General features: G+C 41.1%; 1 protein-coding gene across 2 annotated transcripts in view; it reads right to left on the bottom strand.

The window, feature by feature from the left end:
- Positions 1-14,291, bottom strand: part of DOCK7 (dedicator of cytokinesis 7) — a 141,354-nt gene that overhangs the window by 59,326 nt on the left and 67,737 nt on the right. For both annotated transcript variants that reach the window (XM_077824622.1, XM_077824623.1), the window contains exons 15-20: positions 6,828-6,945; positions 5,875-5,945; positions 2,416-2,554; positions 2,052-2,153; positions 1,715-1,801; positions 1,176-1,407 (exon numbers count right to left, since the gene is read on the bottom strand). In XM_077824622.1, the coding sequence (XP_077680748.1) occupies positions 1,176-1,407; positions 1,715-1,801; positions 2,052-2,153; positions 2,416-2,554; positions 5,875-5,945; positions 6,828-6,945 (749 nt within the window). The remainder of the gene's footprint in view (positions 1-1,175; positions 1,408-1,714; positions 1,802-2,051; positions 2,154-2,415; positions 2,555-5,874; positions 5,946-6,827; positions 6,946-14,291) is intronic.

The raw sequence follows: 14,291 nt of genomic DNA, 5'->3' as shown, positions 1-14,291 counted from the left end.
CAAGATATCATACCTACATACAGCATGGGTAAGTATCTGCATGACCTTAGAGTACAAGACTCATTCATTTTCAAAGGCAGCCACCAGTAAATTCCAACTGTATATATTTATTGTGGGTGCTCCAAGAGTGAAAAGTAACTTGCTTATCAGAAGCACACCATACCTGAACAACTTGCTCACTTATTCTACCTAATCAAACAATCCCCTGAGCACACTGTGGACAGTAAGTACAGAAGTAGCTTCTTCACCTGTGTTTGAACTGTAGGACTTTAAATACTGACAGATTCTACTAAGTGCTCAATTATGTCATTTAAGCCCAGCCCATAAGAGAGCTGTGTGGAGCTGCCTTGCTCATGGTGGAGGCAAAGGGTGGAATTACTGCTGGCAGGATTAGATTCATAATGACTACATGAACTAGATAATTTCATGGAAGATAGGTCCATCAACGGCTATTAGCCAGGATGGACAGGGATGATGGCCCTAACCTCTGTTTGCCAGAAGGTGGAAATGGCGACAGGGGATGGATCACTTGGTGATTACCTATTCTGTTCATTCCCTCTGGAGCACCTGGCATTGGACACTGTCGGAAGACAGGATACTGGGCTAGATGAGCCTTTGGTCTGACCCAGTATAGCCGTTCTTATGTCCTTATGAATGAACAACATCTAAATCTAATCTTAGCTAGGCCAAGATTTTTCAAGGTGACTAGGGATGTTCGGGGTCTCAAATTCTGGGTGCTCAGCTTGGTGATACCTTAATAGGTTCTGGTTTTCAGAAAGTGCTGATCACCCATCCTCTGAAAATCAGGTCTCTTTAAGAATCTTAAATTGGGCACCATAACTCATAATAAAGGTGACCAGATAGCAAGTTGAAAAATGGAGACAGTTTTTTTCAGGGGGTGGGGAAGGGGGATAGAGTTGCGTATATAAGACAAAACCCCTGACATCAGGCAACCCTACTCATATGTCATTTTGGAAAAATCTTGGCCTTAGATATTTCTAGTATGTATCACTACAGATCCAGATGCCAGCATGTTTTATTTTGAGGATACATTGTATATTTGCATTCCTAAAATGTTGGCATGAATATGGGACTATTTTAATTTCTACACAAATATAATAAAGTTGAAAGCATCAGTTTATCAACTGTGTTTGTATAAAACTTCAAGAAAATACCTATTTGGCCTGCAATGACAGGAGGTCTCACTACCAGAAGAATCAGCTTGTCAAGCAGGAGATGAAGAAATCGCACTACCGGCTCCAGCTGAGATGAATTTAAAGCTGAAATGCTGCTCTTCAATTCATTTTCCAAATTGTTCTCCATAATTCTCATGTCTCCTATTCGCACAGGGAACATGTGCTCGTCCAGAGCATGAACAAGTGCAAAGAATTTGTCGAGGTAAGGGTCCTACACACAAATAAAATGAGATTTATAAATATGTTACTTTCAAAGCCTCAGTGGATCTATCTTAAGTGAGCCATTCATTGTGGATTTATCAACAAAACAAAAAGCACATGCAAACCCCCTCCCTCCAATCACATCACACACAAAACACTCTCAGTCCTCTCAGAACTTTACATCCCTTGTTACTTTAAGCTTTCACTGAAATTGACATGAGTTTATTACACGTTTATTACGAGAGGGAGATTCAATGTTACCATTGTCAAATGACTATCAAGCTACATGTGTGACTACGTCCACTATTAGTAGTTACCTGTGTGTGGATGGATGATACGGCAACAACTTCTACATTGAAAACTCCTTTGTGATTATCTACCCACTTCATTCCAGGAAGGGGCACCTATAGGAAATTAATAAAATCATTAACTGTGAGACACCACAGGCATTACCTGCAGGAAAAGAAAAAACACCTCCTTTGTAGAGCTAAGGTCCTTCTAATTAAAATACTAACTCCATTTTATTGTCAGATGATACACACAGCACTTTTTAGAGTTAACAGCTTCCAAGAAATAGTCTAGGAATTTCAAAGGTTTCTATAGTTTTTTACTTATATCTTCTGCTGAGGAATTTCAGCATGAGCAATAACTGACCTCTGGAGAAAGCACTGAATAAGCCTGTGGTGGTTTTTCCAATGAAACAGGTAGGCAGAACTGACCAGTCTTCAAACGTCCATTTTGAAGCATTGGTATCCACTTTAAGAGAGGGGGGAAAAAAACAACACAGTATCTTGAGTCCTACAGGGTTGAAATTCACAGCAAACTTTTTGGATGGAAACATGGCTAATGTGTGATTAGTGGCCATTCTAGACTTTTACAAGTTGAAGCACTATTCAAATTATGTCATGTAATGATGTGACAATGCTGAGGGAAATAAAAACAAATACATTATGAATATATCCTGCTTTGGATCAAAATCTGATTTTGTTGAAAGCAAGACGGAAAGAAAGATGCTTACAGTGTATCCAACTGGTGTCTCAAGAGGAGTGTTTTGTTTTTGTTGGCAACTGACATGATAGAAAGTAAAAAGCAGGTGGTGATGATCAGTTAAAGTGGCAGGGAGTTTAATTTTGATTTCCTCATGAAAATCAGGAGATCTGTTTAGAAACAAAATCATGAACTCAGTTATCAATACAAATTCTGTAATTAGGATTATTACTGGCATTCAAATAAACCACACTTAGCCTGGTTGCTTTACCTTTTGGGATGTTTATTTTTTCCAAAATCCTTTCTAGATTGGTTTAGATTGAACTCTTTGTGCAAAGAAGGAAATAAATGGAGTACCTCAGAGGGTTACAAGTTTTACTTTCTGATCAGAGTTTGGAAAAATATATTAGTCCAGACAATATTTGTACTGGTCTGCCAAAAGTTCTCATAATACTTTGGACCTTAAACATGGGCGTCATCTTTTTGAATAATTAGAAAAAGTATTTTCGCTATTTCATTGAACAGTACATAAAATCTGATCAGCTTCCAGACTTTATTTTTTAATTTAACATTTTACCAGGCTGCATTTCTTCTCCCATCAAAATTGGAGTGAACCCTAGATTCCCATGCTGCTGCTGATGTCATCTGCAGTCAGGGCTGTCCTTACACATATGCAAAGTATGCGGCTGTGTAGGGCACCAGGAAATTTGCCACCAAATTTCCTGGTGCCCTGCGCAGCTGCATGTTGCTCCAGCCCCTGCCGCACCTCTTCCCCATAGCCCCCAGCCCCTGCTCGGCCCCTTCCTGCCCCTGAGGACTAGGGTGACCAGACGATGTACGGGCGGGACGCCATTTGTCCCGATATTTTGCTTCGGCAGCATTCCGGCTTTTTTTTTTTTTTTTTTTCCCACTTGGGGCAGCAAAAAACCTAGAGCCGGCCCTGGTGCAGGGGGGTGAGCCTGTAGCTGCCCCTCCATGTGTCCTGATATTTTGTTCTTGTCATCTGGTCACCCTACTGAGGACTGAAGCAGGGCCGGGCTTGCACTCACTGGCAGCAGGAAGCACAGCAACCCGGCCTCAACCACGCCGCTGGTGAGTGCTGGGGGGCGGTTCCCTCTTCCCCCCCAAGCCAGCCCCACCCCCACCCCAGCAGAGGCCTGTGGCCCCACACACACACCCCCTCATGGGGGGGCTGCGTAGGGACCCAGAATAGCTAGGGACGGCCTTGTCTGCAGTTCCTGTTTCCAAGTTCAAGAGGCGCCCTAGAGTCTACTGTGCCAATTAAGGCCAGTTCACAAAGCACTTAAATGGGTGCTTCACTTGAACCACATGAGCCATGTGCCACTCACACCATTGAAGTTCACTTTGTGCTTAAGGGATTTGCTGGATTGGAGCTTAATGTTTTATACCATTTGAACGCTGAGTTTTCCAGGTTTCTGATTCTGGCTGGGATTTTTAAGGGGATGTCTTTCCGGCAGAGTTAACTTGGGATCTTATTCAGGTATTGCTGCTAACCTCATTCCCATTTACACACAGAACCCCCTCACCTGATCTGGATGGTGGATTAAGCCTGGGCTAGCTGGCCAGGCTGGAGCTACAGGCTAAAGCCCTCAGAAATCTTAGCAACGCACATGGGAGAGCTTAGCATCAACGAGGACACAATAATTTGAGTCTGGCTTTGCAGTGTGGCTGCTCACACCCAGGGCTAGGCTGACCTGGGTGCCGATCACGAGAGTTAACCTTGCAGTGAAGCCAGACCCTAAGAGAGTGACGTGGTCATCTTCTTGTGCAATGGTTTTCAACCTGGGATCCGCAGACTCCTGGTGGTCTGTAGACTATTCTAAGATTTCCAAAGGGGTCCACACCTCCACTTGAACATTTTTAGGAGTCCACAAATTAAAAAAGGTTGAAAACCATTGTCCTAGTGAATTTCACTGGAATTTGGGTATTTTAGGCTCCTTTGAAAATCTTAAGTTTTAACAGTATTTGTTATAGCTCTAACCAGTCTAGAGACTGTGGCTTCGGAAAGAAGGTCAGAACTGAAATGGGGAAGAGGTACAACGGTAATCAGAATGATCTGATTTTTAACATGTCCTATGTCTTGTGAATCATCAGAACTGGAAATGAAGCCTACATATTTCTGGAAGGCCATAACTCTAGGCTGTACAAGTGTATATAGCACACATTGTTAACCCTTGTTGTATGAGAGCTATTCAATAGTGCCTGTTGGAAAATCTTCATAAAAATACTCCCAATTTTTGATTGACTAATATTAAACTTTAAAATGTTCACAGGTCCTTTGGACCAACAGTACTATTTTAACAATGGTCCACAATTTAAACAATCAATTCCTGGACCTCACGCCACCTCAAGCTGGAAGTAGATCTATAATTTATCAGCGTTTTTGCTCATTTTCATAAACATCTTTGAGTTCAACAAAGGCAATTTTCTTGTCTACTAATAAAAATAATAAAAAGTATGCTTTATTCTAAAAAGGAAATGACTAAATGAATTTGCTTTCTGGAAATATAAAGGACAATCGGAGTACATAGACCTGTTATTTAATTGCTTTTGAATGAATGTTAATAATTATAAATTAGGTCAATTTTCAAATGAGATGTTCATTCTATTTACAGCAAAAAGCAAGCACATGACTTCATTTCATAGATCTGGCATGAAATCTTTGTAAAGCATCCACTGACTTCAATGAGGCCAGGATTTCATGCTTGATTTTTGTATCAAACTACCAAATTGTCTGCTTATTTTAAGTTAGAACCATACGGAATACAGTTTTCACTAAGCTTTATACATTGCAATCAGAGTCCAATCCCAGCCCCGCTGAAGTAAGAGCCTTGTCCTTTAGTGCATTTCTGTAAATGTAAAAGGTTGTGAACAAATGCAGAAGTGGGGCCAACTTATGCATTCTTTACTCAGGTGAGTACTCCTTGCCTCAGGTAGTGCCGCTGGCTTTAATGGGACTATTTTCATGAGTAAGGACAATTAATTTGAGTAAGGGTGTCTGAGTTAGAACTTTTGGTCTCAAAACTGCAAGATGCCAAATACTCTGAGCACGTGCTTAACTTCAGCACATGAACAGTCCCCATTGATTGATATGCCTAACTTTACGCTTGTGCTCAAGTGTTTCGCTGGATCAGGCTGGCGTGCTCAATGTTCTGCAAGAAGGAAACGTTTAGGAGTCGATTCACCTCTCACATCAGTTTTATCCAGAATACTCCTGATTTACATCCCTGTGAGAGCAGACTCCGGCCCTCAATCTCTATAAAAGTACAACTGGAATATTAGGAGCGGTCTTTATTATTTTATATATGATAAGCGCTGACTGTATTGTCAGTGCTAAATAAACCATAATGAGTCAGATTCACATTGAATTGCTCCACATTCACACCAGTAAAACTCCTCTGACTTGAGTGGAGTAGCATTGTGGTGAATTAGGCCCTATCATTTTTTAAAAGCAGCTTTTGTATTTTACCTGTTATGATATACTACAGCTGTGTATGCTTCTTTTGAAAATTCAGGACAGCTAGATTTACCAAAGATAACCTGCAGAAACACAACATAAGAAGCGTTAGAGTTTGCGCCAGAGTTCTACATCATTTGAGGCTTAGGTCCAGATCCTCAGCTGCTGTAAACTGAAGTCAATGGAGCAGTGCCGATTTAGACCAGCTGAGGATTTGTCCCTTTGTTACTATACAACATCTTTCTTGATCATTTTAAAAATTATTTCATAAACTCAGTTGCAAAAATTAGGTGGAGTGGGGCCAGCCAAAGAATGGCCCACGAAGCCATGTGGTACAGCTAGCTCTCATTCTCAGTTGGGCAACACCACGAGAATTTCCAGACCCTGGCAAGAGAGTGCAAGATTCCCAGTCTGCATGAGAGCAAGAGGCAGGAAAACAAATTGAGAAGATACCAGAGGAAGAAAAGGGGACGAGATACAGAGGGAATCGAGCAAGTGTGACCAAAGGAGGAAGGAAGAAAGGGGAACAGAGAGAACAAAAGAATGGGAGTGTGAATGTGGGAAAGGGAGAAGGAACCCACAGCGAGATCCTCAGCAGGTGTAATTCAGCGAGCTCTGCTGGATGAGGATCTGGCCCTGAATAAGACTAGATCATAAGATTCAATTTTTTTTTGCCACTGAAGCAAAAATATTACATTACCAGCCTACAGGGCGGTCACTACAGACTTCCTGAGTCTGTCGCTGGAACATCAATTGCAACTCAGCTGCTTGACAAACTGCATTTAAATGTGTGCTGTGTTCTGAAATGCTTTTATTTTAATTCCAACAGAAACAGTCATCCCGAAAGGTCTTTTCAGAGCGTCACTAGTTACTGCACCACGTTTCTGGCTGCGGTGCAGACGGTAAAACTTTACATTGGCAGCACCCAGCCATTTCAGGAACTGAAAGCAAAGCATATTCCTTACTGGCATGGCATTGCTTGGATCCTCTCCATACATAAACTGGACTTTCACAGTGATATTCCTGGCAGAGCCCTGACGATTGGCAAAGTTAAGGCTCTGAGGGTAGACGTACAGAAGATTTCTGCAAAAGACAGAAGCATTAGCATTTACCTCAACATGAAAACTCTGGGTAGCACACACAACTATTGATGCTATAATCTCCAAAAACAAATAGAAATTCAATGGAACATATGAAGGACTTGGTATTTTTTTCCTTATATCCCCCCCTCTCACTCCACCCTCAAAGGTGATTTGGTTATAACTCATGCGCCAAACATCAAACCTCAATTCTCCCAACTAAGTGACAGGCTCCGATACAGTAATTCTAGGTCCTTGCCATTCTAAAGCTTTCTTGCCATTTTAAAAAGAATTCTGTTCAACGAGTATACTACATCAACAATTCCCTTGGAAAGTGAGAGCATCAATAGGGAAGCATGTGCATGATTTTAAACTGTCCAACACACCCACCCACCCGTCTCCCATGAAGCACCTGCCTTGCTGACACTTGTGAGGGGATGACGGAGAAGACATCATGACAGTCTCAAAGTACAGTTCTCCTCTGAAACGTAACTATATAGAAATGGAACCTACTCACTCAGCAGATCTGCACCCTCTGTCTATTAGTTGTAGCTGCTCACTCTGGTGACTGAAATAAGGTTTTACTATTTTTTACTCCTCTTAGGCCTGCAAAACCCATACAAGTGAGCTGGATTTTATTCTGACTCGTGCATCACCAACAGAATTGTGAACCATAGGCTCCATTCTCTCTTATGTAGCAATTCCCCCTGCAGGGGAGAGAAGAACCTCCAGGTGACAAATTCCTCATCGTCTTGCTCCTTGTGCAGTCATCTACACCAGTGCAAAGCAAGCGTAAGGCAGATGTAGTGCATTACTATTCTGATTTGGTGGAAGTTTTTGCACTCCCTTTGCACAGGTATAAATGACTACACAAGGTGTAGGGCAAAGAAGAATCAGGCCCCAGGAGTTTCAAACACTCAGCGTTTCCTACTCACGCTTCTATTGTGGGGGAACGGTTTGCCCCAGCCCAGTGAACCAGAGGAAGCTGGGACATCCACCCACTTCACAGATCCACAAGCATCAAGACCTCACTGGCTCCTGGAAAGCACAGATCAGAGGAGACCAAGCACTTTAAAGTCTCATGGCCTTACTCTCATTCACACTATGGCCCCTTTACACCACTCTCGCAGCACAGAGTCCTTACATTGGACATGTATATAATTTACACCCACTTAAGGGTCTTGTACGTTGCCAAAAAACAATTAGGGCTTGTCTAAATGAACAAGTCCTCTTTGAAGTGGAACTAGCTCAAAGCACTCTAATGCACAGGTAACAAAAAGATGGTCCTTGCCCCAAAGAGCTCCCCAGTCTAGGTTACTAAGTCAAGAGACAACAAGTGGACACAAGACACAGATGTGGGGGGCACAAAAGAACAGCGAGACAATTCATCAATGTAATAAGCAGCAGCCCCAGAGCATCAGCAGTGACAGACTAAAAACAAAAGGCTCCTCTTAAGATTGTCATCACAGATAACTTGCTCTCTTTATGCATCCAGAGCCCCCACTAATTTCTATAAGAATTCTGTGCATGTAGAGTGGGAATAACACTGGGCTTGAGATCGTCTGCAAGACTCTGAGAAGAGAAAGCTGCTTTTAAGGGGGTACCCACTGAAAGTCGGCTCCTGTACAAAGCAGCTCAACTCTACAGCTCCAGAATGCAACATGGGGCTGCACGGTGAACTCAGATTACTTTCCCTCTCCAGGCAGTGGAATGTGCCTACTTCTCACACGGCAAATTTACTCTCTTCAAACAAAGTCCTTCATGCCGAATGAAGCTTTTGAATTTCATCCCCATTGTTCCCCATGCCTAACCAACGTTCTCTTGTTCTTTCAGAGGGTGGCTCATGCTTTTTTTGTGGCTCTGCGAAATGTCCTCGTTCAGGCACGAATACATTTGCTCTTCGATGTTCTTTTTAAAAACAGAAATTAAAATTTGCTTTAAAATGCACTTTGCTCGCAAAACTTTCATTAAATATTATTAGTGCTTAAAAATATTAAGTGCTTAAAAACATTATTAGTGCTTAGGGATTTAATATATTTGGGAAGCCATGCTACAAGACCCCTATATTAAAGGCAGTGTTAGGGCTGAGTTATGTAGAATGGTAGAGTTGGGCCCATGCCAAAACCCTAGATCCAAACATCCATTCTTCTCCGAGGGGCTGGGAGGAGGTGGTGGGGTAGAAGCTATCACAGCTTCTCTGTTCCACCCAAGGAATCCCCAAGCAGGGAGGGAATCCACAAGATGACTTTAGAGAGGTTGTCACACTGCAGCTAAGATCTGGCTCATCAGCTTTGGATAAATTCACAACCAAAAATATGGGGGGGTGGGGAGACGATTAGTTGCTTCCTCCCCCACTTCCTTTTGATTCTCTCTCATTTAAATAAAGGCTGCTAGGACAATCATCATGTATATTAAGGGGAAATTTTCAAAGGCAGTAGGGTGTATGATTTCCATTAATAGCCAATGGGCGTTAGGTGCCTAACTCCTACTTGTGCCTTTGAAAATTTGCCCCTGACGATTAGTTGATACAGCCAGTGGTGTCATAAGTGTGCTTTGTCGGGGACTTAAATACAGTTCATAACAGGATAAAAAATGCCTAGCTATTCAATCAGAATATGATCCTGAATCAGCATGTCCTGGTTCTCAGCTCACTCACAAAGCCCTGGCATCAGTGATGTTACTCCAGTGTAAAACTGATGTAACTAGAACCACTTCACTTATACAGATCTTGTACAGTAAGTGCTAGATCCCAGTTTCATCTTCATTTCCCCTTTCTCCTATTAAGTTCTAATTATTTTTCCTCTCTGCTAAGCCATCAAGCCCCACCAAACAAGCCTTCCCTCCTTCAGTAGAGTCACTTCATCATAAAGGCTCATTTCATCACTTGTTTTGCACAACGTTCTGGGCACTTTATAGCCTGGCTGGGATACTGACGATGTTATCATGTTCCTCTGAACATGCTGAGAGAATGTGAAGTCATGGCAAAGATTGCCTAGCTATGTGGGCTTTGTGCCAAATTATTGGGCTGTTAAGGGTTAATTATTTGGCACAGCTTTGTTGGCAGGGTCCCTGAAGGTCAAAAGTCTATAGTCTTAGCATGGTTTCAGAGGAGGAAAATAGAGAGACAAGACTGCGTGGTTACAGAGTAGCAGCCGTGTTAGTCTGTGTTCGCAAAAAGAAAAAGAGTACTTGTGGCACCTTAGAGACGAACCAATTTATTTGAGCATAAGCTTTCGTGAGCTACAGCTCACTTCATTGGATGAATGCATCCGATGAAGTGAGCTGTAGCTCAAGAAAGCTTATGCTCAAATAAATTTGTTAGTCTCTAAGGTGCCACAAGTACTCCTTTTCTCCTTAAGACTGAGTGGGACACTCTGGTGGGGCCAGAAATTTGTGTGGAGGACAGGGCTAGAGAACAGAGGGGGGATTTGCCACTGGAATGGGGCTGAGGTGCCAGTAGACATGCTCGGTCGATGATGATTAAGAAAGGACTCCACAGGGACTTCGGCTGCCAGGTAACAGTTGATACCTTGTGGTTTTATTCACAGGTTTTTAAAAGTTGCAGCCAGAGGCTCTAAATCCAAAGACTTGTGTCTAGGGCTTTTACTGCAGGACATCCGCAATGCTATGCAAAATGTATGCAAAGCTTATATTATTTGCAAAGGAGCTCAAAAGTACTTTTACCTTCATAAAATGAACTGTTAAACTGCAAAGTCTTTCTCAGCCCAGGAAATTAAAGCACCAGGCAGTTCTCTAAATATTTGTGTAATGTGATTGCAGCCATTTTCTCAAATCCTTAATTTTGAATACATTTATAAAGAGGCGATCCTGAACTCTTGAAGGGATTTTCTCACCATTATTAAAATTTCCCTTTTCAGTAAAATCCAAAGACATTTTCTTTGTTTTATTCATAGTATAAAAATCCTTAAAAGTTCACTTAATGAGGGTCAGCCAGGTAGCAAGACATGAATGCCCTTCAGGATCGTGTTTGTCAAATACATCTTTTTTTTCTAGCAGTGTGAGGTCTCAGCTCTCAGAGACAATTTTCTCCTACAGGCTCTGAATAATCTCTTGAAACTTATCATTTAATCAGGCTGTTTTTTTTCCCCTGGACCCCGGCTTGTATAAGGGTATGAATCTCTTCTGTGGCTTTGTTGTGGTATTTTGAGGGTTGGACTTTCAAAAAGTGCTTAGCATTGACCTAAGTCCAATGCTGTTGAAATCAATGGCAAAACTCTCACTGATTTTGCTGGAAATAGAATTGGCCAGTGACGAGTGCTTTGGAAAATCCCACCCATCATTTTTTTATTTTTGACTTTAGAATTTTTGACTAGCTTCCCCATTTTATTTGTTTAAATCCATTTTTTCAAAGCTTAATGTTAGAGTGATACTCATTTACACCACTTCTTCCGCCCAAGAGCACTGGACTTAATTATAGTGTGGTGTACCGTGGCTCAACTCTAGTTACTTCTTGAACCATCTTCTGAGCCTTACTGAGGACAAACTCAAGGGTCGATTCTCTTCTCCTTGGGAAAAATGGGAATACTGGAAAAGTTACTGGGGGGAAATTATGAAAAATATTTGAAAAAAATAAAAAGTGGCTTTGTTTTAAACTCTGAAAAGGAAAGCAACTTCAAACATTTGCAAAAGTGGTTTTTAATTTTTCAACCAGTTCTACTATTTTGTAACTTACAGAACAACCTATTTCCCCTTGTTTTTTCCTACCCCCCCCCCCCAGACGTTCTTGTTAAACCCTGGATTTGTGCTGGAAATGGCCCACCTTGATCATCATACACATTGTAAGGAGAGTGATCACTTTAGATAAGGTATTACCAGCAGGAGAGTGGGGTGGGGGGAGGTATTTTTTCATGCTTTGTGTGTATAAAAAGATCTTCTACACTTTCCACAGTATGCATCCGATGAAGTGAGCTGTAGCTCACGAAAGCTTATGCTCAAATAAATTGGTTAGTCTCTAAGGTGCCACAATTACTCCTTTTCTTTTTGCGAATACAGACTAACACGGCTGTTACTCTGAAACCTTACAGAACAATAGCAGTATGGGAAAACGACAATTAGTTGTCTCCCCCTGTTACAAAGTGGTGCCTTGCTTAACTGAAAACTTTATCTGAACTGCATTCACCAAGTTAAGGGTTCAATGACTTTCAGTCTTTTGACTATATGACTATCATGGGTTTTTCCATGCATAAAATATATATGTATTTAACATGCATGTTTATCTTCCTTTTTTTAAACACTGGAAGGGGAGGAACAGGCTGGGCTAATAGGTATTTTCCATCTTTAATTCCTATAATAAGGGATCTATCCATATCAATCATTTAAAATAAAACTCCACCAATGTTACAAATTAAACTGTAAGGGCCCAAAGAAATTTCGGCACAGACACAAGTACAAACTCAGGCCTCGATCTTGAAAATCCTTAAGCATGTACTTAACTTTACTCATGTGAATAGATCCTTTGAACACTATGGAGATACTCACATGAGTAAAGTAATGCAGGATGTAGTTTTTAATAGGACTAAAATCAATAGGGCACCATACACATTTAATGAGTTTCTACAGAAAGTAATCTGAAAATGCTTAGAATTTAGTAGAGAATTATATTGTTCCAATAGTAGTTTTGGTCTAAAGTAACTTCTTATAGGCTGTAATCTCAGGGACACACCCCTTAAAACCCTGATACTATGTGGTACAGCAATCAATCTCACTGAATCTATATAAAGCACTATGCATTCTATATCACAGTTAATTACAGTAATCATTATCATCTCAGTACAAATATGACTACTCTGTCACAGCATTATTATTATTTTACTCGTGGAGTTAATACATAACATAATCTAATAAAGGCTAAAGAAGAAAGATTAAATGGGGCTCATTTTGACAAATAGGCCAGAAATGATTTGAGCTAACACATACTCTGTGCTGTTCCTTCAGGATTTGTTTACAAAGAATGTGTCCTGCAAGTAACATAATTTCTTCACTCACAGTTCCATTAAGCCACAATATTTGTGGAGATGACCTCCTCCACCCATCTTGTAGCCAAGTTTGTAAGCAAGGCCGCGGTCAACGTCAAAAGCCACGGCCAAAGTCACTGTTATTCGATGGATTAGCCACATTCATCACAATGTACCTGGAATCTAAAGCCCTGACAAAGCAACACAGGACATGAGCACATGCCCAACCTTTGACATGTGACTGGTTCCATTAAAATCAATGGAACTACTAAACATACTTAAAGTTATGCATGTGCAATGCTTTGCTTAAATGCGTAAACTTTTGGTGTGTATATGGACTCCACTGGCCTAGCGAATAAGTGACTAGCGGCTGCTGTCATGAAAACAGCTCAGGAGACCACAATTTTCAAATTTTATTAACAATACCTCGTAATACAGTACTATGAGTTTGTAGCAGACCTGGGGATAGTGAATATTTCTGTTAACTTTGCAATGATTTCTATATAGTCACCCTTTAATCGTGCAGAACAAACATCTTTAGGTAGCATTACACTTGTTGTTCTGTAGATACACCACCAAATACTGCTGACAAAAAATGAATGCACTGGTTTTATTCCCTTTTATTTTCTCATACAAACAAAACAGCACAAAACAGGAACCTTGTAAAAAATTACCTGACATTTCTCTAACACTATTAATCTGAAGATCTCAAAGTGCTTTACAAACATAAATTAGGTGACAGGACTCTTATGAAGGAGAGTATTATCTCCTTTTTACAACTGAGAAAACTGAGGTACAGGCCGGTTAAGTGACTTGTCCATGCTAACACAGCAAGTTAGAGAACCCAGGAGTGCTGACTCCCCTTCTCCTGCTCTCTTCATTCCTCTACACATTCTCTCAGGGAAATAGTAAACCATTCAATAAATTACAAACTACTTAACTTCTATGCTGCTACTTAACACGTTGAATATGTTGGTGAAATACACCTTCAATGCCACCACAATACTTTGTCCATCAAGATACACTGCTCTGATTTCAATGGAACTCTAGAACATCAATGCATAGCAGAGGGAATGGGACGAACAGAGGTGAAATGATTAGGCACAAATGACCAAAAATAAACTCCTTGTTTCCAGTGTCCTTTCACACTGAAAAAACTCCACTGTTTGTTATGTCTGACAACAAGTGACCAGAGAGACAAGGTGGGTGAGATCATATCTTTTACTGGATATGACCTCCCCCACCCACTTTGTCTCTCTAATATTCTGGGACCAACATGGCTACAGCAACACTGCATATAACAGGTGATCAGACAGACTTCATTATTGGCTGGCTGGGCTAACTGCATGCCTCCTGCACATAACCACAGCCAAAA

Source organism: Eretmochelys imbricata, chromosome 8 (genome assembly GCF_965152235.1).
Source record: "Eretmochelys imbricata isolate rEreImb1 chromosome 8, rEreImb1.hap1, whole genome shotgun sequence".
Taxonomy (NCBI): Eukaryota; Metazoa; Chordata; order Testudines; family Cheloniidae; genus Eretmochelys; species Eretmochelys imbricata.
Note: the sequence above shows the minus strand (reverse complement) of the source record. Positions and strands in the feature narration are given on the sequence as shown.